At 53.3% G+C, this 24,944-nt stretch overlaps 1 protein-coding gene across 2 annotated transcripts; it reads left to right on the top strand.

Moving 5' to 3' along the window:
* Positions 1-461: 461 nt before the first annotated feature.
* On the top strand, positions 462-8,138 carry LOC120659879 (PTI1-like tyrosine-protein kinase 1). 2 transcript variants are annotated; one of them, XM_039938142.1, is made up of 8 exons: positions 462-709; positions 1,490-1,608; positions 2,235-2,482; positions 2,599-2,725; positions 2,837-3,110; positions 6,794-6,926; positions 7,469-7,555; positions 7,673-8,138. In XM_039938142.1, the coding sequence occupies exons 2-8, from the start codon at positions 1,515-1,517 to the stop codon at positions 7,814-7,816; spliced, it is 1,107 nt and encodes a 368-aa protein (XP_039794076.1). In that variant the 5' UTR covers positions 462-709; positions 1,490-1,514; the 3' UTR covers positions 7,817-8,138. The 2 variants fall into 2 exon arrangements, with proteins under 2 accessions (XP_039794076.1, XP_039794077.1); XM_039938143.1 differs by lacking the exons at positions 7,469-7,555; positions 7,673-8,138 and adding an exon at positions 7,006-7,186 and having other exon boundaries at positions 555-709.
* Positions 8,139-24,944: the final 16,806 nt, after the last annotated feature.

Genomic DNA, 24,944 nt, shown 5'->3' with positions numbered 1-24,944 from the left:
TTATGCCATGCCTGCACGGAGACCTCAGCCCATGGTACAGCCGGCACGAACTAATAGTGCTGGGCCGGGCTGGGCTGTGGCGCCCATATGGCCATTGGCCAGTGCGTAGGGATGTAAATGATACGTATATTTTCCGACTGTATTCGAATTCGATCTGTTTTGGAAGAGTTTTTATCCGTCTGAATCTGTTTCCGAGTATTCAATATCCGTAACCAATCTGTATCCGAATACTCATAAGTTACATTTTTATGATGCCGACCTCCATTGCAATCTTATCCGGCAAAAACTAGCACTATTCATATTCGACTCCGTATTCGAACAAAAATATAAAAACAAATACGATATCAATAATATCTATCCGTATTTGATCCGTTTACATCCCTACCGTACCGGTGGGGCCGCCGATCGAAGGCTCTCCTCTTCCGCCGTCCAAAGATAAAAGAAAGGAAAGGAAAAAACTGGGGCAGGACACTTGAGTTCCGGCCGGCTCGCCCGCTTGTCTGGTCTGCGGTGGTCCCGCCGCGTCACACCGCGGTCGCACCCCTACTTCCGCCCCGCTCCACCCCCCCCCCCCCCCCCCCCCCCCCAGTTCACTCGAGCACGCATCGGCAGCGCGCCGTCCTCCTGCTCCGTCCTCCTCCGCCGCCGCCGTCGCGGAAGGGAAGGATCCGTCCCTCCGACCGGGCTTCGGTTGGTCTCGCCCTCGCCGGTAAGGAAGCCCTACCGAGCTTCTTCCTCTGGTTGATTGTTTGCTTTTATTGGGATTAGTTTAGTCCGAGAGGATTGCTATCTCTTCCCTTGCTGTGATTGGGATTAGTTTGGAACCCGAGTCTTCCTAACTCGGGGCGGATGCGCGGATGCTCCTCCAGTCCATGAGTCGAGTCGAGTCCAGTCCAATCCCCGTCCGGGGTTGCTGGATTTGCTTGCTTGGTTGCTGCGTGGCGGAGCAGTTTTCCTTCTCCGATTGCTTTGGGGGGATGGGTGGAAACCACGAAGACCGCCGCCTGGCGATAGCGCGGGCACTGGGTCGCCGGGTAGGGGAATTTTTGTTAGAATCTCTTCTATCAGGGGATGTGCTCCCCTCCACGCGCTTCTGGAAAAGGCTGGCTGAAAGCGACCCGCGTTCCTGCACTCACTCGCCTCGATAATAATATCTGAAATGGATAGCCCCGAGCTCCCCTAAAAGAGAAATAAAGGAGACGGTACTTGCTTTATTCAAGTTATTTTCAGAGCAGCTGGTACTATCGGCGTCCTGTTCATGTGAACAAATTTTTTAGTTCGCCTTAATAAGAAATGTTCGTTCTCATATCAAAGAGGTGAAGCCTTCATGCTACTTGGTGTGTTGAGTGAAGGACGGGTGGGGAACAGGTGTTGTGTACGCTTGTACCCATTTGCTGATTGATTGCACGTTGTGTACGAGGGAATGCCTTATTTCTGAAGTTACTATTTATGGCTAACGCCCTTTTGGGTTTTGATGCATGTACTGAAGGGGTGAGAGGTGACGGGACGGCGGTATGAGGCAGTGGTTATGTTGTAACTGCCAAGTTGATGACGAGGAAGATGGCCGTGGCAAGGAGCAATCCAAAGTTCAGAGCAATAAGATAGACCGTACGTTGCTTACTTTGGAACTTTGTTTTTCTTTTCTGAGAGCATTTTTTCTGTCCATTCACCAAAAGTTTCCAGTTTTTAATATGATTCAGATTGTTGCTGGATGCACATACAGATAAGGTAGATTCAGATATTATTTTGGACACTAGTTAGCAACTTGATTATGCAAGAATATCATCATGATGTTTTTATATAAAAATCAAATTTATGCAGATCAAATTACCATAATGGTTGTTCTCATATCAAATGTATGCACTCCAAATATTTTTAATGTTTCATGTATTAAGTTTTTGCACTCTTATATAATGTACCATTGTTTAGGTAGGTAGATGAAGAAGTGTTGGGCACCATTCCTTGTTTTTATGTCATACACACTACTTTTGGCCTTTGGGCTATGCAAATGGACCCTTTTTTTTTAAAGGGCCCAAATTCACACGCTACTCATAATACATGTCTTTTATGACTTCCTTGTTTTCCAAAGTATATTTCTTGTCTCATATGCGACTCCTTGCTACTCTATTTAAAAGGATGTTTCCAAGGTGTTCTGCTACATGTTAAGGTTCTGGTGCATTATCCACATCATTTACATGTTGATTATTTACTGATTTAGTTTTTTATCTTTTCAGCGAAGCAGAAGTCTTCAAAGCCTCCTGTTAGTCAACCTGAGCCAGAGATTTCCCCTCCTACAATTGATGTCCCTGACTTATCATTGGATGACTTGAAAGAAAAGACTGATAATTTTGGATCCAGTGCTCTGATTGGTGAAGGATCTTATGGACGAGTATATCATGCCACTTTGGATGATGGGAGGCAAGCAGCTGTTAAAAAACTTGATGCATCTGAAAATGAACCTAATGATGAGTTCTTGAAACAGGTGAGTGGCCACAGGACATAAGCTTCTTGCCTTTTCTGTTCATATTCCTCATACCTAGATGATAATATCAGAATGGAAAGGATGAAAAAAAATGTACGTATGTTTCTGTGTCGCAGGTCTCACTGGCATCAAAGCTAAAACATGAAAATCTTGTTGAGATGTTGGGTTACTGTGTGGAGGGAAATTACCGTATACTAGCATATGGATTTGCAACCATGGGTTCTCTTCATGATGTTTTGCATGGTAAGGCATTAAGCATCTGGTATCCTTTTCATGCTACATGTATATAACGATATTCTTTAGGATGTCATGCTCATCTGTAATGGACCTGCATCATATTCCTTTATACAACAGGAAGAAAAGGCGTCCAGGGTGCACAGCCTGGGCCTGTGCTTGACTGGATGCAAAGGGTCAAAATTGCTATTGAGGCTGCAAAAGGTATAGAATATCTGCACGAAAAGGTTCAGCCCTCAATCATCCATCGGGACATCAGATCAAGCAATGTACTGCTGTTTGAGGATTTCAAGGCAAAAATTGCGGACTTCAATCTTTTGAACCAAGCACCAGATATGGCAGCTCGCCTCCATTCAACTCGTGTATTGGGAACTTTTGGATATCATGCACCAGAGTAATTTTCTATACCCTAGTTAATAATAATGCTTTACTGCCTAGCACATCTATTCTTTCCTTAATGCTACTCAACTGTAGTTTTATCATCTCAGTTATGGTTGTCGGAATTCATATCTCTTGAGCCAACTCTAATATGGTAGCATTTGTTTGAGTTTGGTCAATCCCTACTGCTTCCTTAATGATTTTATTCAGTGATTGAATATGTTCATATTATTTGCTATTATATTTTCCCATGCTCATCTGGTTGATTGCTATTGATGAAAAGTCAGCTAGTTCTGTTACATAAGTTATCATGGTTCAAAGTCATTCTGTGGCAGTTAAGAAGCACATACGCACACCAGCAGATGAAAGGGACATTTTTTTCTTATAAAAAAAATCATATTGCAAACCCATGATTTGTGGCCTCCATCTAAAGATAATTGCTACCCTAACCAGTACTCTTCATTCTGTTGAACAGAAAATTATTGATGTGTACCATGGTTACAAGGATTTTTTTCCTACTAAAAATATTATGTGACCCGTACCTGGTCCTATGAATCAAGTCAGGAAAAATCGGACTATTTTGGGGGAGGGGGAGGGGGAGGGGGGGGGGGGGGCAGGAGTTTAACCCAAGGTGAATGTATGTGTAACTCTATCACATGCTAGTAAACCTAGGGTCACTTTTGTCGCTCACAATCATTTATGTACGTAGCTACAAACAAAAACCTAGGGCCACCTTCACTTCCCTACTTGTCATCTATGTACTTGTAAGACTTGCACTTGCTGGTATAAAGATCTGATTTTTTGCTCCAGTAAACCCTTTTAAAAACTAGAACACATCTCAAAGTAAAAGTAAAAACAATTAATCAATATACATTTTATTAATTATTTTAGTCTTGGGTTTAGCAACAGCCCAGCCCTTCCTGCCCGTATTGAGCCTAACACATGCCCAATTGAATCTGATTGGATCAAGAACGGAGGTGCCGGCTAATTTCATTTCCAGGCGATGTATTCCTTAGTTGTGGGCAACATCAACACGGAGCTCTGCTGGTTTACGAGCTCGCCACAAGCACTTCCTCTTACCACATCCTCGGCTTCAGCTGTCCTTCATTTGGCTCCACTGAGATTGGTCACTTGCACTGCTCTATGGCTTCACTGATCGCACCAAGGATCGAATATGCCACCAGGAAATGAAATGGCAGGGCACATCCGTTCTCAATTCAATCAGTATTTAGTTGGGCATGGGTTGTGCTGGGTAGGGCCAGGTCCGGGCAGGTCCAAAGACTTCAAATAATTTTATAATTGTGATTGAGTTAATTAATTAATTTGCTTTGACATGTGTGCTAGTTATTTCAAAAGGGTCTAACGGAGCATTTTTCTAAAGATATATACCTTACCATTTTTGGAACCATCAGTTTAACTAACAAAGCTGGACCTTGCTTAGGTAGATGACCAGTCTTATTTATAATGTTATGACAGATCTTAGCTGCCTTTATGCGTGTCTTGTAAATCGCTTATGACTCCATATCAAAAGCGGTACTACTACCGCTCGGACATCCAAGCAGAATTTTTTCATCGGACGGTCCGTCGCAACATTGACAAATAATAGTTGCAACATCAGAATTCAATGCTTGCAACACCAGAAAAAAAATATGTATACACGTAATTCTGACATCCGGTTCGGGGATGGAGATTCCCACCGCAACATTGACACCATGTTTCGTGCAACATCCACTACGAAACATAAAGAAACAATAATTACAACATTGGTGCTTGTCTCTTGCAACATGTGTCAAGCGTCCGACCGATCAATAGACATCGGACGTCTAATCTGTAGCATTACCATATCAAAAGAACTACTCACAACTCGAATATATTGTTGAAGCAGTGACTATATCTAGGTTATTTTGTCTAAACCTTTACAGTATTCAGTAGTGATTTCCCATTATATGTTAGCATCAATTTCACTCTTGTAAAGTGGGTATCTCATTCTCATTATATGTTGACACAGCTGTGAAGTTATTTGAATGTTCATCTGTATACAATGGCTGCTTCTATGGTACCGCTATAGGGATTGTTTTTCTACACTGGGTATATACTCACCGCAGCAATGGTATTTTATTAGAATGAGTAATCATAGTTTTCTTGAACTGACAGCAAATATTGAATTCCATGTGCAATCAAGTATTGAACCTGAGCTTCTGCTAAAGTTCGGGCCTGTAGTCTCACTTTTATCAACAATATTTCAAAAAGTATCTACATTCTACCCAGCTGCCTTCTAGGTTTGCCCCCAAAACCTTCAGGATACATGCTTGAGTGAATATTTCATTTTAAGGATGTTGAATAACAACACCAATATGTGTCAAGATAATGTATTCTAACTTCCTGGCAAGCCACCTGAACATGCTATCTGCCTTATGCTGTTGAATATCCTATTCCACTTATAGAAGAAACTGGAACCTTTGCAAAGCTTACGTTAGTACTCCCTCCGTCCCACTATATTAGCATTCCAAGGATTCAAAAGGAAAAATAGCAGGAGGAAATGATGCTTTTGCCCCTAAGGTGGGTGCGACAGCAAGTGGCACTGGCACCACTCCCGGTCCCGGGGATATCGCCGCACCTCCCGCCGGTGCTCCCCTCACCAGACCAGCCAACACGGCGGCGCGCGCCGTCGGCGCACCAGCACGACGGGAGACGGGAGGAGGGCGGCGTGAAGCACCCCGCGCAGTGGTCGGAGCATGAGGGGAGGAGGGCCGCAAGGCGGGCCCCTGCGCGGCAGCCAGAGCGAGACGGAGGAGGGCGGCGCGACACACCCCGCGCGGCGGCCGGAGTACGAGGGAAGGAGGTCCGCACGGCATGCCCCTGCGCGGCAGCCAGAGCGAGACGGGAGGAGGGTCGCGCGGCGGACCCCGCGCGGCGGCCGGAGCGGAGGGGAGGTGGGCAGCACGGCGAGCCCCTACGCGGCGGTCGGAGCGAGAAGGGACGGCGGCGAGCGGGCTGCAGATGCGAGGTGGGTAGGGGAGGATAAGGATGGGTGTGGGACCCATGCTCTAGGAATGCTAACATTGGTAAAAAATTTGAATTCTTGGAATGCTAATATAGTGGGACGGAGGGAGTATCATTTTGCTGGTGAACAACCTACTTAAGTGTGGTGTACGGCATCCTGATATTCAATTGTTGTAGCTGTTTTCACTATATGCGATGTTAACATGATAGGATTTACTCACATAATTTCTTGATGAAATTTTGAGGCTAAAGGCTCCCTCCTACTTCATTGCATTTTCTTGATTTCAATAGCAGCCACAATAAAATATGGGCTATGCATCATTCATGTATCATTTCACTTTCTTTTGCTATCTAGGATGGTGACATTAGTAGCACGTTTCTTTTGCTTGAGCACATTGGTTGGTATGTTTTCAGTCTGTTCTTTAGAGGTGTTCAAATACCAAAGTTACATTTATTTTTTTTTATTTTTGCTTGAGCACATTGGTTCGTATTATTTTAGTCTTCATTGCTCAATGCTTTGTAACTTTTATTTCGTCAAGTATTGGTAGGGTTCAGTAAATAAATCTAGCAAGATCATTGATTTCTGTTGCAACATTGCAGTGAAAATTTGTATTTTTATTCTTTGCATGAATTGAAGAAATTTTAGAAGCCCTGCTTTTCGTGCTCCCTTTCTAAATTTGGCGCTACTTGGTACAGATATGCTATGACTGGCCAGCTGACACAGAAAAGTGATGTCTACAGCTTTGGTGTAGTCCTTTTAGAACTTTTGACTGGTAGGAAACCAGTAGATCACACAATGCCTCGGGGACAACAAAGTTTAGTCACTTGGGTAAGTTATTTTGCTAACTGGCTGTTGAAGAATGGTTACTTATGTGTTGCTCAGTATAATATCTTTACCCCCTTGTCAGGTGCTCTATGTATCAACTGGTGTAATTGAAGCAGAAAATGTAGAAAAAATTGGGGAGTGAGAAAGTGATGCACCATTTACGGGATATGAATATGAATGATTGTGATAAATTTGGCCGATGATAGTAATGCTTACAATGCTGGAATGGATATGAAGTGCAGTAGCAAGTTGTTTATTTTTCATTATTTTATATCATGGTCGTAATTAATGAGATAGCAAGGACTGGATACTGCTATTGCCCTCCTGAAATGGTTTCTCCAAAATAGATGTTACTTCAGAAATTGGTTTACTCAGATAAAACTAAACAGAAATAAATCAATCCCTCCATCAACCAATTAGTATCTGGGCACCAAATCTTACTGAGAAGTTAGAAGTATCTGGTTAAAGATTTGTGAGAATACCCGAGTCAGAAAAGGTGGGTTAGTATCCATGTCTGACTTCTTTTATGTGCAATATTTACTCAGGCTACTCCAAGATTAAGTGAAGACAAGGTCAAGCAATGTGTAGATCCCAGGTTGAAGGGAGAATACCCTCCAAAGGGAGTTGCTAAGGTCACCCTTTCGCGCCCTTGGACACATGTCTCTATGAGTGATATTACATTCAGTAAAGGCATCCTACTTCCTAATGAGCATGCAATTATTGACATAATTTCTTTGACTCACCTGCAGCTCGCTGCAGTGGCAGCTCTATGTGTGCAATACGAAGCAGAGTTCAGGCCCAACATGAGCATTGTTGTGAAGGCGCTTTCTCCTCTCCTCCAACAAAGACCCGCACCTGCCCCATCAGAGCCAGCCACGGAACCTGCAAGCTGAGGCCAAGTCGCATGCGATGGGACCTGTGAAGGCAAAAGCCATATCGGAATCAGGCTATCAGCACATTCTGTGTGTAATTGAGAATATTTTGGATGTTCATTTTGTAGCGTTCCCAATCAGATAAATCATACATGAAGTTACCCCTGCCGTTTGTGGCCACCTAGGTTCGCCGCTTGATATAGCCGCGGTACAATGGTATGTGGTAGGATTGAAGTTCTCTTTTCCCTTATTAACCAACTCCGTAGATTTAAGGAATTCGCCATGTTTGGATGAATAGATGATTTTCGGTCTGCGGCACTATATCGCTGCTACTTTGATTTCTTGTGCTGGTTATGTCGCACGGTAGTTGCTCGTTCAAATGTGAATTTGTGTTGATGGCGTGGTATGCTGTGCCTGTACTTGTATGAGATCGAGAATCGCTCTGATCTGAGCTGCTTACTGAAGGGCTATGGATGCTTTGCAGCATCAGGTAAGCTTGAGTATGACCGCTAACTCCGGTTGCAAATTAGGCCGTTGAGATTGCATGAGAGATGAAAGGTAGAAATTGCAAGTCTTCGTGCGAGATGGAAACAAGAAAGAATGAAATTCCACGGGCCGTCGGGCCCCTCTTAAGAACAGCATTGCTATCTTGAGAGGCTATGGCCTTCATCAAGATTATTTGGAGCTGTTATAGTACGCGTGTGTGAGCGGGAGAGGAGGCCATGAGGCAAAATGCTCATTCGTAAAAACTGTGGGAAATAGTAGTAAAGGTAAGACACCCTAGGACGTTAGGGCCAATCATCTTGTGGGGAGCTCCAAGGGGTACATCGATGGGAAGTGTTAGGATGTGTTTGGCAGAGCTACTGCAGCTAATTCTCTAGTAAGCTCAGCAGGTGTTTTGCCAAACAGATTTTTAGAGAGAAATGATTCTCTGCTGACTCTTGAAATGAAGTAGGTTCTTATTCTGTGAAGTGATTCTCCATCTTGATTTTAAGAGTTTATGCTAAAGAATCACTTTCAGCCACAGAATCACTTCACTAAAGGAATCAGCTCCCATAGAGGTGGAGCTCTACCAAACACGATCTACTGTGGTGAGTCTCTTCCAAACCTCTACCTACCCAATTAGCGAATGAAAATAAAAATAGCTTTATACAAAGAAATACCCGATTCATGTTGGTAAAGCAAGTCATTTCGGACATCGACACGATCTTAAAAACAACTTTGACCACTATCTTTTTTCTATAAAAAATATAAAATATAGTCAATCTATATTTTTACGAAACTACATTTCAAGATAAATCTACTTATATCAATTTCATATTTTTAAACTCAACCCAAAAGAATTTATTTATAGTTAAAGTTTAAAATGTTTGACTTAAAGACAAACTCAAAACAAATTCCTTTACCAACACAGGAGTATATAACAACTTATGGAAAAAATATTATACAAACAAATTTATATTACAAAGATAAAAAAAGCTGAAACAAAAGATCAGGAAAATGTTATTCTGAAATATTAAAACAATAAAGTTTACGAAGAAATGGAACAACAAATTTTGGGGGCAAAATTTTGAGAACAAAAATATAGAAACCTAGCGCGAAAAATTGGAAGCAAAAATCGACATCAAAATTTGGCCATCTCTGTCCTGATTTACATTTTGTATTTACTGAAATCAGTTTGGCCATTATGTATCTCTTATGCATAACCATGATTGGAGTCACATATGTTTCGAAAAATGATTGGAGTCACACTACTAAAAGTGAATTGAGTAGACAATAGAGATCGATGCATAACTATTTTGGCGTGCCGGGCATGTAATTTCGACTCCATGCTGCTGCTTCCTACGAAAGGTGCAACAGGAATGGTCACAGACCAAGTTGGCCAACTGGCTCCTGATAAGAAGCTGCCATCTGCCCGTGTCCAATCGGACGTGTATGGACATGAGCTTGCATGCATGTGATCAATCTGCCGAATTAAGGGTGGGAAACGGATAGCAGATATCCGAATTATCTGATATCCGTATCCATGGATATCCGTATCCGTATTCGAATTTAATGTGGTAGCAAAGTGGATACATCCGTGTCGTGGTGTGGCAAACCACAGCCGGGTGGCGGAAGGCACCCGCCTAAGCCCAGAGGGTGAGTACTCGGGGGTCAGCTAGTGACTAGTTCAATCTCGCTCAAGAACACGATGAACACAGCAGGATTAGAGTGTTTCGGGCCGCCGGAGCGTAATACCCTACGTCCACTGTGTGTTGTATTGCCTTGCCTCGAGAGAGTCTGCGAGAACTTGTGTGTCGTGTGTCCGTTCGGGCTTGTAGTGTACAGCGAGCGCCTCCCTTTTATATCTCAAGGGGACGCGTACATGGCCGTTGGGACCCCGACAGGTGGGCCCAACGATGTAGTACAAGATAACGTACTGTCCATAATTATGGCGTCGCAGGTGAAGGAGATCTCTCTCCTGGATTCCATTGTTTGCTCCTAGAGTTCCCCGTTCAGCGTGTCCAGGCGCTGTCTTGTCGGAACGGCGCCAGGCATAGCTAGCGGCGTTGCCTGCCACGTAGCTGAACGGGCCGTGTAGCTTGCGGCATAGGCGGCATGATGGAAAAGTGCCGTGCCGTCGTATCCAATTAATGCGGCAGACGGGCTCTGCGCGGGTGTGGCACAGGCGGCTGCACTGTGTACCTTGGTAATACGCGGTGCACAGTGAGGCCTGCAAAGGCTGTCTCGTGTGCCATGGTGACAGAGCACGCCTCAACCATCTGCATTAAATGCGGTGGGTGGGCGAGTCTTCCAGCGGAAGACTCGCGCACGAGCCCGCGCCCGTGCCTCCGGGACACGTGGCGGCTCCGGACCCCCACGCGGTAAGGGAGGTCCGGATGGACACAGGAGGTCCCGGACCCCTATGGGGGGTCCGAGGCCTCGGCTGTCAGCTCGGAGCTTTCCTTCCTTAGGGACACGTAGCGTCTCCGGACCCATCCCCAGGTGGGGAACGGGTCCGGGGCCATTGGCCTGGTGAGGAAAGAGTCTGACCCGTGGAGTCTGGCTACTCCATCCTTTGCGCGCAGTTACGAATAACTACGCGGGTCCTGCCTTGCCGCAGTAATAGTAGGTATCCCTCTTACGGGGTACCGACAGTGGCCCCCGGGCCCACCTTGGGGGAGGTACGAACCCGCAGGTTGGGCCACTACTGCGTTTTGACTCTGCATAGCTTGAAGCTTCTTACTGCAGGGGTCTTGACCGGCTTTGACCATCCATCGGGTTGTTTGCTGCCTCATCACATCGCAACGGCTTACTGACCTCATGGCCCCCACGCATAGTGGTTAACCTAGTCACGCGCGCGACGCTCGGCATTGTTGTGGCCGGAGTAAACGGTACATTTACTACCGGCGCAGTTCCCGAAAAGCTCGGCCACGCCAACGCTTAATACGCGCACGTCAGCTCAGCTTCCGCCTCGCTTCGCGCGTGGGCGACGTTTCAGATCCCGCCTTTTCACACCTTTGTTGGTTACCCGCTCTCCCTGACAGATGGGCCTGGGCCCCCTTGTCATGGACCGGAGGTTAACACCAGGTGCAGGGCGTCGCTTGGGTTCCAGCGACGGTTCCGGGACGCACCGGTTGAGTCAGGCTTTATAATGGGGCGAACCGCATACCGCGATTACTTTCCCGCATTCGTATTCTTCCTTCCAACCTTTGCGCCCCTTTGCCTTCGAGCTTTTCTTGCCCCTTGCTCCCCCACGCAGATTGTTCTTCACCTCCACAGAGAGATGGCATACCTTGTTCATCCCCACCGGTTCCAGACCGAGGAAGAATTGAACACGGTGCGCCGCTTGCTAGGGTGGAGCCCACAGGAGACTGGCTGGGGGATCCGAATAGGCTCGGTTCCCCTCGGCAACCTCCGCGCTGGGGAATTCGTGCTATTCACCTCGCACATCTCCTGTGGCGTGGGGTTGCCGATCTCTTCGTTCTTGCTGCTGCTGCTGGAAGACTTCGGCCTCTAGCTTCAGCACCTCACACCTCACTCCCTCCTCCTGACGTCCATCTTCGTCAATTTGTACGAGATGTTCATGGCAGTACGGCCCTGTGTCATCCTCTTCCGCCATTTCTTCATACTGGTGAAGTCCGGGAGGGCGAAGGATGAGGTGGGGGCGTATTACTTCCAGACAAGGAGTGACCTGCCGACACCTTACATTCCCGGCCTCACTGGCGGAAGGTGGGAGGAGTGGCGCAGGGATTGGATGATCGCCACCACCGAAGCTAACGAGCGCCTCGCCCTGCCGACCGAGGGACCCGCCACCGACCGTGCATCCTGGAGGGCCAAGCCGATCCTGCAGCCGGATTTCGACTCCGTGCTGGGCAAGATCAGGTCGCTTGCGGAGAGCGGCCTCACCTCGTTGCACGTGCTCGAAGATTCCTTGAAGCGCCGGATCGCCCCCTGAAGCAGAGGCCGCGCCCCGCTTGGAGCTTCACCGGCCTCAACGACTGCAGCAGAACCCACCGCGGAGAGGGGAGCGACCTGACCCAGGAAGCACTGGAGGTCTTGGTGCGGGCGGTGACGGGAGAAATCTTCGTCCCGGAGAACCTGATCCTTCCCCAGGGCGTCATCTCCCGCTGCGAGGACGGCGGTGCTGGCTACTCTGCCAACTCTTGACGACGGTGGGCTGGCCCCACGCCAGACCGGAGGCGACCCTAACCGTGGGCTCCGAATCCTTGGCGCGTCCGGGGACCAGGCTAATCCGAGCGCCGTGGGGTCCGTTCCCACTACAAAGGGGAAGCAGGCCGTGCCCGGCAGCGCCGCCACAAGCGGCCCCAGCCAGGTCCGGAGCAGTCCCAGCGCGTCGTCGGGAGATGCAGGCCAGCGCAGGCTACTCAGGGGCGACGGGACCCCAGTCACGGAGCCCGCCGCGAAGCGTCAGAGGACCGCTGGGGGCGCGGGCCAGGGTAGCTCCCAGGCTTCCGGCCCTTGCGGATCCTCCGGGGCAATCGCGCCGCCACCATCACCGCCGAGAGACAGCTCCCTCCGGCAGCAGCAGCAGCAGCGGCAGGAGCAGCAGCAGCAACAACAGCAGGAGCAACAACAGGAGCCGCAGCAATAGCGGCAGCAACAGAAGCAGTCGTCGAGCCTCCGCAGATGCTGGGTTCCCGGCGCTTCAGGGTTAGTATTATTCTGGTTACACCCCTTATTCTCGGTGCTCTGCTTTACGCTGAAATCTCCTTCTCTTTGTTGCTAGGGCTCCTCGCCCAAGCATCCCTTCCACCATCGCCGGCTCGTCGGCTGGTGCCCAGGCGACCGCGGCCTCGGCGGCAACAGCGGCGGCGACGGCGAGTGCGGGATCCTCGGGTGCAGCGACCTCTGCCAGCCCGGTGGTGCCCGATGCGGTGGTGACGGGCGCGCCATCACCAGGCTCAGCAGCGCCTAACGCTGCAGCGGCGGGTGCGCCTGTGGCGGGCGCGGCAGACGCAGCGGTGGCGGAGGCGCCGGTGCTGGGCGCAGCCACGCCTGACGCAGCGGCGGCGGAGGCGCCGGTGCTGGGCGCCGCCGCACCGGACGGAGCGGCGGCGGAGGCGCCGGTGCTGATCGCCGCCGCACCTGATGTAGCGGCGGCAGAGGCGCCAGTGCTGTGCGCCGCCACACCCGACGCAGCGGCAGCGGAGGCGCCGGTGCTGGGCGCAGCCGCACCCGATGCAGCGGCGGCGGAGGCGCCGGTGCTGGGCGCCGCCGCACCCGACGCGGCGGCGGTGGAGGCGCCGGTGCTGGGCGCAGCCGCACCCGACGCGGCGGTGGTGGAGGCGCCGGAGACAAGTGCTGCAGTGGAAGCTCCCACCTCCAGCTCCGGTCTTATTGCAGAGGAGGAGTTGGAGGTGGTCTTTGGCAGGCAGCTCCTGCAACTCCAACTCCCCGGAGGAGGAAGTGACTCCCCTTCCCCAGGTACTGATCCAGGTCCGGCGGTCGATAGAGGAGGCAACCTCCTCCGCCGAGGCGGCCTTCCGGCGGGAGTGGTCTGCTCTGGAGAGTGAGCGCCAGCGCCTCTCCGACTGGCACACCCGCCTGGAGGCACATACGAAGGCCGAAGCCTCCCATGCTGCGGAAGTCCGGTCCAAACTCAAGGCCGACCAAGAGGCCTACCGGGCCAACCTTGGCGCAGCAGGAGGAGACTTTTGCCCTGGAGGTGGTCAGCTTTGCAGCTCAGCAGTCCGATCTCGAGAGTCGGCTCGCTGCCCAGCAGCCCGAGCTTGAGACCCGCAGCTAGGGTCTCGAGATCCGCAAGCAGGAGCTGGACAAGCTCTCTGGGACCCTGGCTGGATGGCAGAAGCAACTGGAGGAGAGGGCCAGCAAGCTAGCTGTTGCCGAGGCAGAGCTGGAGGAGGACCGGAAGTCCCTCTCTAAGCGGTAGTCCCACGCCACCAGCATAGATAAGCAGCTTGGTATACAGTGCGAGTCCCTCAAAAAGCAGAAGGAGTCGGTGGCGAAGAAGAAGGCTGAGCTCGAGGAGAGGTCCCGCGTGATGGACGTAGCCAAGGTGGCTCTGGACACCCGGGTGTAGGAGGCGGTCCAGGAGGCGGTCCGGAAGCACCAGGAGGACCAGCGCATGGGGGCCCAGCGGATTGCTGATTGGGCGACCGAAGCGAGCCTAGCATTGGTGCCACTTGGAATGAGCCCAATCCAGGTGGCGGAGCCGCCAGCTTCGATAGCTGACGCCCTCCCAGTGCTGAACTCTGCTTCGGAGAGGCTCTGGCATCTAGAGCCGGTCCTTGCTGGCCAGCTCGAAGCCGAGGGCCGCGAGCTGATCCGGATGGTGGCGGAGCACATCCTGACCTGCCTCTGGAGCCACGACCCGGCCATCTCGCTGACGCCCGTGGTCAATGGCCCTGTAGTGGAGACGGAGGCCGCCACTCGGGACAGCGTGCGGGAGGTCGTCGACTTTGTTGCCGCCTACTTCAAGCGGGAGCCTGCAGACCCTTGAGCTGGGCTTTGTATCTTTTTCCTTTTTGTGTTATGTAACAAAGATTGTACTAGTTGAAAATTTTGAAATAGAAGAAAACTTCAACTTAGCTGTTTGTCAGTTGCTGGTTTGCGGTATGCAGCACCCCGGCGCCCTGGCCCCCTAGCGGATAGGTTCAATTGTTTGGACCTGTCTGCCACCTGAGCCGTAGGAGATACTCCGGACCTCCTTGGGCATAGGTGCCGCATAGTTTGTAAGCCGAGCGAGCATCTTATCCCCTTCCCTGTGTAGCAGAAAGAACTACAGAGAGAAGAATCAACTTGTTCGCATGGTAGTAATGATACTGCGACTTAGCTGTGTGATGCATGCAGGATCGATCGTTGGCGTCTGGCTCAAAGCAAACGCCCCGGCCCCCTGGGAGATAGACTCAGCTGTTTTGAGTCTGTCTACCATCAAGACTGGACTTCGATCTGCATGAAACCTTTAAAGCGGATGCCGGGACCCCCTGGTAGGTAGGCTCAATGATTTGAGGCTGGCTACCACCAGTCAGGGCTTAACCTGTGTACCATTTCAAAGTTACAGCTTAGTAGCAGGCTCGCGGGACTTACTCTCGATGGGTCCCAGGCTAGTACCAGGTCCGGGGCTCTAGATGCACAGGTCCAGGTAGCTCAGTGCTTGTTACAGAGTGGTGGAGTGTGTAGGCTTAGGGTGCGGAACTAGGCTAAGGCGCTACACAGGGCTCTGGACCACTCCAGGAAACAACACGACCTTTCCGGACCTGGCTTCGACGCCCCAGACCCTTCCCAGCAGTGGGTGAGGTCATTTTGTCGTACTCGATCCTTTGAGAAATGGAGCTGGACATGCCGTTTAGGACTTAGGAAGCCGACTCTCGGGCTTAGAACGAGGTCCAGGCCCCTAATTACCCAGCTCCGGTTACTAGGGCACTCGTTACAGGGTGGTGGAGTGTGTAGGCTTTGGGTGCGGAACCGGCTAAGCGGCTACACAGGGCTCCGGGCCACCCCAGGAAACAAGCACCCCCTCTCCAGAGCAGGTCCTTAGGGGTCCGGACCCCTTTTTCCAGCGGCGAGAGGGTCCGGACCTGTACGGGAGTCCAGCAACCCAATACAGATCTTAGTTGTAGCGACAACAGTGGAAGTCCGCGCGGGGGTTAGAAAAGTAAAATCTCGAGAATTGAACTGCGAAATTAAATTTTGACACAAAGACAGAACTGGGGTAAATGTTTCCTTTGCAACTTGATATACATGGCTTGCGCGATGGATGCTAGAGGCCAGGTTTACGAGGGCGGACCTCTACCGCTCTGGGCCGCGCGTTAATGCTAGCCGACAGTGCGATGGTTGCCAGAGGTCGGGTTTACGGGGGCGGACCCCTAACCGCTCTGGGCCGCATGCTGATTCTATATTTTTACAAAGGAAAAGTTCATTTCCCTGCCCTGCCTAAGTGTAAAACTTACGCAGATGCTCTATATTCCATGGGTGGGGCAGTGGCACTCCATCTTCTATAACAAGGCGAACGCACCCGAGCCGGCATACCTCTGTCACCTTGAAGGGCCCCTCCCAGCTGGGGGAGAGCTTGTGGAGCCCTGCTCGGTTCAGGATCCGTCTGAGGACGAGGTCGCCAGCCCGGAGCTCCCTACTGTGCACGAACCGTTGATGATAGCGCCTGAGCACCTGGTTGTAGCATGCATTTCGGATTGCTGCTCGCCACCTACGCTCGTCGACGAAGTCGACATCGTCACGCCACTGCTGCTCCTGCATGGATTCGTCAAAAGCCTGGACCCGTGGTGATCCCAGGTGAATTTCTGGGGGAAGGCATGCTTCAGCCCCGTAGACCAGGAAGAATGGAGTCTCCCCGGTGGCTCGGCTGGGTGTGGTCCGATTGCCCCATAGTACGCACGGAAGCTCGTCAACCCATTTGGCACCATGCTTCTTCAAGCAGTTGTAGGTGCGGGTTTTGAGTCCCCTGAGGATCTCTGCATTCGCTCTCTCAACCTATCCATTGCTGCGGGGGTGTGCCACGGACGCAAAGCACAGCTGGATGCCGATGTTCTCGCAGTACTCTTGGAAGAGTCTGCTTTTGAATTGGGTCCCGTTGTCCGCGATGATGCGGTTTGGGACGCCAAATCTGCACACAATGGACTCGAGGAATGCGACTGCTGACTTTTTGGTGATGTTCACCATAGGGGTAACCTCCGGCCACTTTGTGAACTTATCGATGGCGACGTAGAGGAACCGGTACCCGCCGACGGCCCGAGGGAATGGCCCCAGGATATCCACGCCCCACACGGCGAATGGCCATGAGGGCGGAATCATCTGCAGAGCTTGAGACGGTGTGTGTATTTGCTTTGCATGGAACTGGCATGCTTTGCAGGACTTTACCAGCTCAGCCGCATCCTGGAGTGCTATTGGCTAGTAGAAGCCATTCCGGAAGGCTTTGCCAACAAGTGTGCGAGATGAGGAATGACTTCCACACTCGCCTCCATGGATCTCCGTGAGCAACTCGCGGCCCTCTTCCTGGGAAATGCACTGCATGAGGACACCATTGGCGCCACGGCGGTAGAGATCCCCTTCTACCACCACGCAGCGTTTAGCCAATCGTACTATGCGCTCAGTGGATACATCGTCATCAGGAAGGATGTTGTCTTTCAGGTAGTCCCGGATCTCAGAGATCCATGCAACGGGAGCTCCCTGAGCAGGTGGGGGTGGCTCTATGAGGTCATCAGGATCCTCGACAGAGCTCACAACCCAGAGCGGGCACCAGAGGTGGTATGCCGCCGGGACCGCTAGCTTCGAGGTGCTAGCTTGATCCCCTTCACCCAGCTCGAGAGGCTGGGCGGTAGGTCTTAGCAGCCGTCTTTCAAAGACTCCCTCGGGCATGGATGCCCAGGTAGATGTCCTCGCGGAGAGATCATCTGCTGCTGAGTTGAGTTCGCGGGAACATGTTGCAGTTCCAAGGCGTCGAAGTCCTTCTCAAGCTTCCTCACGTGGATGAGGTATGCCGCGAGCTAGGGATTGTTGCAGCTGCAATCCCCTCGGACCTGCTTGATGATTAGCTGAGAGTCCCCCTTCACCAGAAGCTGCCGGACCCCCATCGACAGGGCTTGCGTCAGGCCAAAGATCAGAGCTTCGTACTCCGCCATATTGTTGGTGGCCTTGAACTCAAGGTGCACCATGTACTTTAGCTGATCTCCGTTTGGATCAATGAGGACTACACCAGCTCCGGCCCACTTCTCGCAGGCGGACCCGTCGAAGAAGAGTGTCCAGTGGGGCTCGGTGAAGACTGGTGTCCTGGTTTCCAGCTCCGGGGGTCCGGCGTTGAAGTCCGGACCCCCAGAATTACTTGGGGAAGGAGTCCATTGCGCTATGAAGTCAGCCAAGATCTGGCTCTTGACTACATGGCGAGGCTGGAAGTCCTGTTGGAACTCAGCCAACTCTACTGCCCACTTGGCGATATTGCCCGTGGCGTTGGAGTTGTGCAGGATCGCTCTTAGCGGGTAAGAGGTCACTACGACAACTCGGTGTGCCTGAAAGTAGTGGCGCAGTTTCCTGGACGCAATAAGTATCACATAGATAAGCTTATGCGTCTCAAGATACCTGGCCTTCGCCTCGTGGAGGACTTCGCTGACTAGTAGACTGGCTTTTGGATCGTCCGGACCCTGGTGACCGGGTCCGGTTCGCCCTTATCCTCCACGTCAGGTCCTTGGGCCCCCAGCGGTCTTGGGTTCCCACAGGTACGAGGCTCCTCCAGACCCCCTTGTCTGGGTTCCGGTGCCTCAGGCAAAGGTGAGGCTGATGGGCTCCCGTGTCTGGGGTCCGGCTCACCATCCTTGGCCGGGGAGACCCTGGTGTCCCCCCCGGCGAGTTTGCTCCGTCCTCTCGGCGACTAGCACCATGTTGACCGCCTCCGCAGATGCAGCAAGATACAGAAACAACGGCTCACCTGGCTCTGGAGCCACCAATACTAGCAGTGAGGTGAGATGTCGCTTCAGCTCCTGGAAGGCCTGTTCAGCCTCTTCGGTCCAAGAAAATAGACCGGACCTCCTCAATAGCTTGAAGAAGGGGAGGGCCCTCTCAGCCAGCCTCGATATGAAGCGGCTAAGAGCAGCGAGAGATCCAGTAAGCTTCTGGACGTCCTTGATGCGGCCAGGAGGCCTCATCGCTTCGATCGCTTTGATCATGGCTGGGTTTGCCTCGATGCCTCGATGTGAGACCAGGAAACCCAGCAGCTTTCCCGCCGAGACGCCGAAGATGCACTTCTCGGGATTCAGCTTCATGCGCGTGGTGCGCAGCCGGTCGAAGACGAGGGATAGGTCTTCAACTAGTGTGGACCCTACCTGGGTCTTGACCACAATGTCATCAACATACACCTCAACAATATCTCTAATTAGATTACAGAAGGTTTTGTTCATAGCTCGTACAAACGTGGGCAAGGCATTCCTCAGACCATACGGCATGACGATGTTGCAATAAAGCCCATCTACTGTTACAAAAGCTGTATGCTTCCTATCCTCTCTAGACATCTGAATCTGGTGAAAACCAGAGTATGCATCTAGGAAAGACAAAAGGTCACACCCGGAGGTGGAGTCCACGATCTGATCGATACGTAGGAAGAGGATAGGGATCTCTAGGACATGCCTTGTTTGAGGCTGGTGTAGTCGATGCACATCCGAAGCTTCCCGTTGGCCTTTGGGACGACGACCAGGATTGGCCAACCACTCAGGGTGGTGGACCTCCTCGATGAAGCCAGCATGTAGGAGCTTGCGGACCTCTTCACGGATGAAGTTCGGCCGCTCCACGGACTGCTTCCGAGGCTTTTGACGCACCGGCGTGGCGTTAGGGTAGATCCTCAGATTGTGCTCGATCACTTCCCTAGGGATCCCGGGCATCTGTGACGGTTCCCAGGCGAACACGTCCACATTTGCCCGGAGGAAAGCGATGAGCGCGTCTTCCTATTTCTCCCCCAGGTTCCCCGTGATGCGGGTGGTCCTGGTGGAGTCATCTCCGATCTGCACCGTCTTCACGGGAACATCGTCCGGATCAGACGGCTGAACCCTAGGTGCCTTTGCAGGCGCCCTGGGTTGAGAGGTGGATGGGTCCTCCTCAGAACGTGCAGCCTCTGCCGCCAGAGCATGCAGTCTCTCAACTGCAGCGACGGCAGCGGTGCGGTCACCCCGCACGGTGAGGACACCGGCAGGGGAAGGCATCTTCAAGACCAAATACCCGTAATGAGCAATGGCCATGAAGCGATAGAGTGCCGGCCGGCCAATGATGGCGTTGAATGGGAGGTTCACCTCCACAACATCGAACAGAACGCTCTCTGTGCGGAAGTTCTCCTTGGAACCGAGCGTGACCGGTAGTGTGATGCTCCCTAGAGGGAACACCGAATGTGGGCCCACTCCGTAGAATGGGTGAGAGGGAGTTAGCTTAGACTCCGGGATCTGCAGCTGCTTGAACGCTGCATAGCTGATGACGTTGAGGCCAGCCCCACCGTCAATCAGCACATGATAGAGTCTGACGTTGGATATGACAGGAGCGGTGACTAGAGGTAGTACACCAGCTCCGGCCATATTCTCCGGGCAGTCGGATGGCCCGAAAGAGATGGTGGTGTTCATCAACCTCTGGTGCGGCGCCGCCTTTGGGACCCCCGGCTTCACCGAAAGGACCTCTCGGCGAAGGGTCTTCATGTCCCACCGGGAGACAAGCTCCCAGCTTCCGCCGTATATTACGTACAGCTTCTTGCGGCGGTCGCCGTTGTCGGAATCGGAGTCGTCATTGTGGTAGACGCCCTTCAGCTCCCGAGCGGGGGACTGGTACCCCAGCTCCTTCTCCCCAGCAGCGGCTCTGCTGTCGGAGGCTTTCTCCTTGCCAGGCCGCTGGCGAAGAGGGGGTGAACCGTCCTTGGAGGACTGCTCACGCCGCCCACTGATCCGCTTCGCGAGCTTCTGGATCTCGCGGCAGTCAGCGGCGCTGTGGCGAGCGGTGGGATGCACTGGGCATGAACCTCCGCTTCCACCTTGCGGGCGAGGGCATTTGCCATGTGCATTCTGGCCCCCAGCCGCTGCTGCAGCAGCCGGCGCTGCTGCTGCAACGACTGGCCTGCCAGAATGTGGCTCCCCGCGACTCCGGTTCTTGTTCTTCTTCTTTTTGCCACCGCCCTGAGCGGTAGCACCAGAGCCACCAGCCTTGGCATCTCCGTCTTGGGGGGCTGAGTGCCATGCACGGCCCTCAGTGGCCCTGGCACACTTGTCTGCCAGGGAGAAAAGCGTAGTAACGCTTTCCACCTCGTGCGTCGCCAGCTTCTCAAGCATCTTCTCGTCACGTACCCCCTGGCGGAAAGCAGTGATAATAGATGCATCGGAGATAAGAGGAATGGTACCCCGTACCTTGGCGAAGCGTGAGATGAAGGCCCGGAGCGTCTCTCCGGGTTTCTGCCTCACGGCGTGGAGGTGTGCCTCCACACCATGCTGCTGGTATGCGCTGGCGAAGTTCGCTGAGAACCTCACACAGAGCTCCTCCCAGGACTGGATCGTCCCAGGTGTGAGGTTCATGAGCCAAGTCCGGGCCGGCCCAGACAAGGCTACATGAAAGTAGCTCAGCCATGACGGCGTCATTACCACCAGCTGCTGTGATGGTGGTAACGTACACCTGCAGGAATTCCGACGGGTTAGTGGTACCGTCGTACTTCTCCGGCAGGTGCGGGCGGAACTTGGACGGCCATGCCACTGCGCGGAGGTGCTCCGCCAGCGCAGCGCAGTCCACCCCAGCCATCGGAGCGCACGCCTGTATCCGGGCGTTCACTGGAGGCTTGGGTGCTGCCATGTCCAAGTCGGCGTTGAGGTTGCGACACTCAATGTTGAGACGGCGCTCTCGCGCCCTCTCGACGGAGATGCGGGCATCCTCTCCCGCGCGCCGGCGGTTGAGCTCCACCCACAGGTCTTCTGTTCGTGCACCCCTCACGGTGAGGGAGCGCACGGATGCCGATGCACCGCCCTGGCGCTGGTGGTAAGATACCACCGCATTGCCGGGCGGAGGTCGTTGCCCAGTCCTTGCAGAACTGGGGAAGGCCTGAGCCAGATGGAGGAGATGGTCAACGTCGTCCCGCCACTGCCTCAGGGAGTCTGGCGAGGCTGCAGCAGCCGGAGGGTTGCGAAACAACTCCCTAGCCGCCGCCAGCGCTCCGCCGCTCGCAGCCTGTGAGGGGGCCCGTGACGGCCGCCCTGACCCTTGCCATTGAGCAGCGCGCGCTGCCGCCAGCGGCGCCTTCTCCACGGGCACAGTTACCCCTGGAGCAGGAACGCGAGAGGCGAGTGGCATGGAGGACACCACACCCTCCGTCATCTCCACGTCGTCCACACGAACCATGGAGACAAGGAAGAGATGAACTGCGACTAACCGCTTCCCCTACCTGGCGCGCCAAAGGTCGTGGTGTGGCAAACCATAGCCGGGTGGCGGAAGGCACCCGCCTAAGCCCAGAGGGTGAGTACTCTTGGATCAGCTAGTGACTAGTTCAATCTCGCTCAAGAACACGATGAACACAGCAGGATTAGAGTGGTTCGGGCCGCCGGAGCGTAATACCCTACGTCCACTGTGTGTTGTATTGCCTTGCCTCGAGAGAGTCTGCGAGAGCTTGTGTGTCGTGTGTCCATTCGGGCTTGTAGAGTACAGCGAGCGCCTCCCTTTTATATCTCAAGGGGATGCGTACATGGCCGTTGGGACCCCGACAGGTGGGCCCAATGATGTAGTACAAGATAACGTACTGTCCATAATTATGGCGTCGCAGGCGAAGGAGATCTCTCTCCTGGATTCCATTGTTTGCTCCTGGAGTTTCCCGTTCAGCGTGTCCAGGCGCTGTCTTGTCGGAACGGCGCCAGGCACAGCTAGCGGCATTGCCTGCCACATAGCTGAACGGGCCGCGTAGCTTGCGGCGTAGGCGGCATGATGGAAAAGTGTCGTGCCGTCGTATCCAATTAATGGGGCAGACGGGCTCTGCGCGGGTGCGGCACAGGCGGCTGCACTGTGTACCTTGATAATACGCGGTGCACAGTGAGGCCTGACAAAAGCTGTCTCGTGTGCCGTGGCGACAGAGCACGCCTCAACCATCTGCATTAAATGCGGTAGGTGGGCGAGTCTTCCAGCGGAAGACTCGCTCACGAGCCCACGCCCGTGCCTCCGGGACACGTGGCGGCTCTGGACCCCCACGCGGTAAGGGAGGTCCGGATGGACGCAGCAGGTCCCGGACCCCTATGGGGGGTCCGAGGCCACGGCTGTCAGCTCGGAGCTTTCCTTCCTTAGGGACGCGTGGCGTCTCCGGACACATCCCCAGGCGGGGAACGGGTCCGGGGCCATTGGGCTGGTGAGGAAAGAGCCTGACCCGTGGGGCCTGGCTACTCCATCCTTTGCGCGCAGTTACGGATAACTACGCGGGTCCTGCCTTGCCGCAGTAAGAGTGGGTATCCCTGTTATGGGGTACCGACAATCCGAATCCGATTGTCATTGGTTTTCTCTATCCGATTCCACATCCATATTCGACAATATTCGACACTTGTCGGTGTCCCGACCAGGGGGCCCGGATCCCAACTAGTAAATACTGCGTGTTTCCTCGTCCCAGATGATGATGCAAGAGGCAACACAGTAACACACGGTTTATCCTGGTTCCGGCCGCGGGGCCGTACGTCTAGCAAAGGGGGTGTGCGAGGGCACTGTATTATCTTGCACCCGGTGTGCTTGTAGTAGGGGGTACAAGCAAGGCGAGAGAGGGAGAGAAGCTCCCAAGTCTCAGCTAGGAGTGGAGTCGGTTGAGATGAGTGCTCAATAGTCCCTGAACGTCCTCTTGAAAAGAGAATCCAGAGAGACCAAGCAGACTAGAGTCTAGCCCGAGCTAAGGGGAGCCCGCCTCCTCCTTTTATAGTCACAAGATGGGGCGGCGTACATGAGTGGGGCATGGAAGTCGCCGTCCTCCCCTGAATTGTGGGGTACAGTGGTCGGACACTGTAGGAAGTATACTGTGGGAAGGAGGCGTGCGTCGCTGTCGTCCCGGATTTCGTCCTTGGTATAGCGAAGATGACGCCGGTCGTCCGGTAGTGTCCCGGCGGTAGAAATGGCGCGGGACGGCCCCGGACCCCCTGGTCGGAGTGCGGTCGTGCGCACTAGAAGGTCCGGGGGACACGTGGAAGTCCCAGGCTCCAAAAAAGGGGAGGTCCGGGGTCCCGTCCGTGTACGCTGAGCGCTCTGTTTGGGAGGTCACGTGACGTTACCGGACCCCTTCCCCAGTGGGAGGTGAGTCCGGATGGTTGGTGTCGGCAGAACAGGAACGGGGGCCGTGCCGGGCCCGTCTTGTCTCGCGTTGCATGTCCCACAGTGCCGCTACAGCCTTCTGGATGGCGAAGCGGTGACCGAAGTCAGCGGATGGGACCCCGGTCACATCCACTGTGGGAGTGGTGTCCTGACGCCGCCTGTCCTTTGAGCCGTGGCAGAGTGGCTGGCTTTCAATGCCTTCATACGGCGAGCGGTTGGGCGGCGGGGCCGTTTGTCCCTTGTGCTGAGAGACGGCCTCGAGCGAGGCGGAGATGAGTCACCGCTCGAGGGTAGATCTGCTACCCTCGAGCGAGGCAGAGGTGCGTTGCGTGATCGAGGGTCCCGAAGGGAGCCCTCGAGCGAGGCGGAAAATGAGTCACCCGCTCGAGGGTAGATTCGCTACCCTCGAGCGAGGCGGAGATTGTCCAGCGGGCCCGAGAGGGACCCTCGAGCGAGGCGGAGAATGAGTCACCCGCTCGAGGGGGATGTGAATGGGCCGCGTGCTGGGCTTCATTGAGTCCTTTCCTTTCTTCCAGATTGGAAGGAGGCCGTGGGCCTAGTTGCCTTAATAGGTGTTTGTGTTTTTAAAAGCGGTCTTAGTACCCCGATTAGGGTGTCCCTAATTGTGATACCCGATAGTAGCCCCCGAGGCTTTGGTTGAATCAGTGGGTTCGGCCAAAGGGTAATTCGGGGATTTCCCTTTTGACGTGATTAGTCAATGCCGCGCACCCGCCAGACGCGCCTGAGCATCAGCCCGGCGGATGTGACAACACGCCGGTCGGGATAGTACGCCCGTGGGGGGAGTACTTCGAGGCACGCGCCCCTTTGTTTGTTTGTTTAAAGGACAAGACGTGTCCGCGCGCTGAGGAGGGCCAGGGCGACGGTGGCGCCCGCT

Source organism: Panicum virgatum, chromosome 2N, assembly GCF_016808335.1.
Source record: "Panicum virgatum strain AP13 chromosome 2N, P.virgatum_v5, whole genome shotgun sequence".
Classification (NCBI taxonomy): Eukaryota; Viridiplantae; Streptophyta; class Magnoliopsida; order Poales; family Poaceae; genus Panicum; species Panicum virgatum.
Note: the sequence above shows the minus strand (reverse complement) of the source record. Positions and strands in the feature narration are given on the sequence as shown.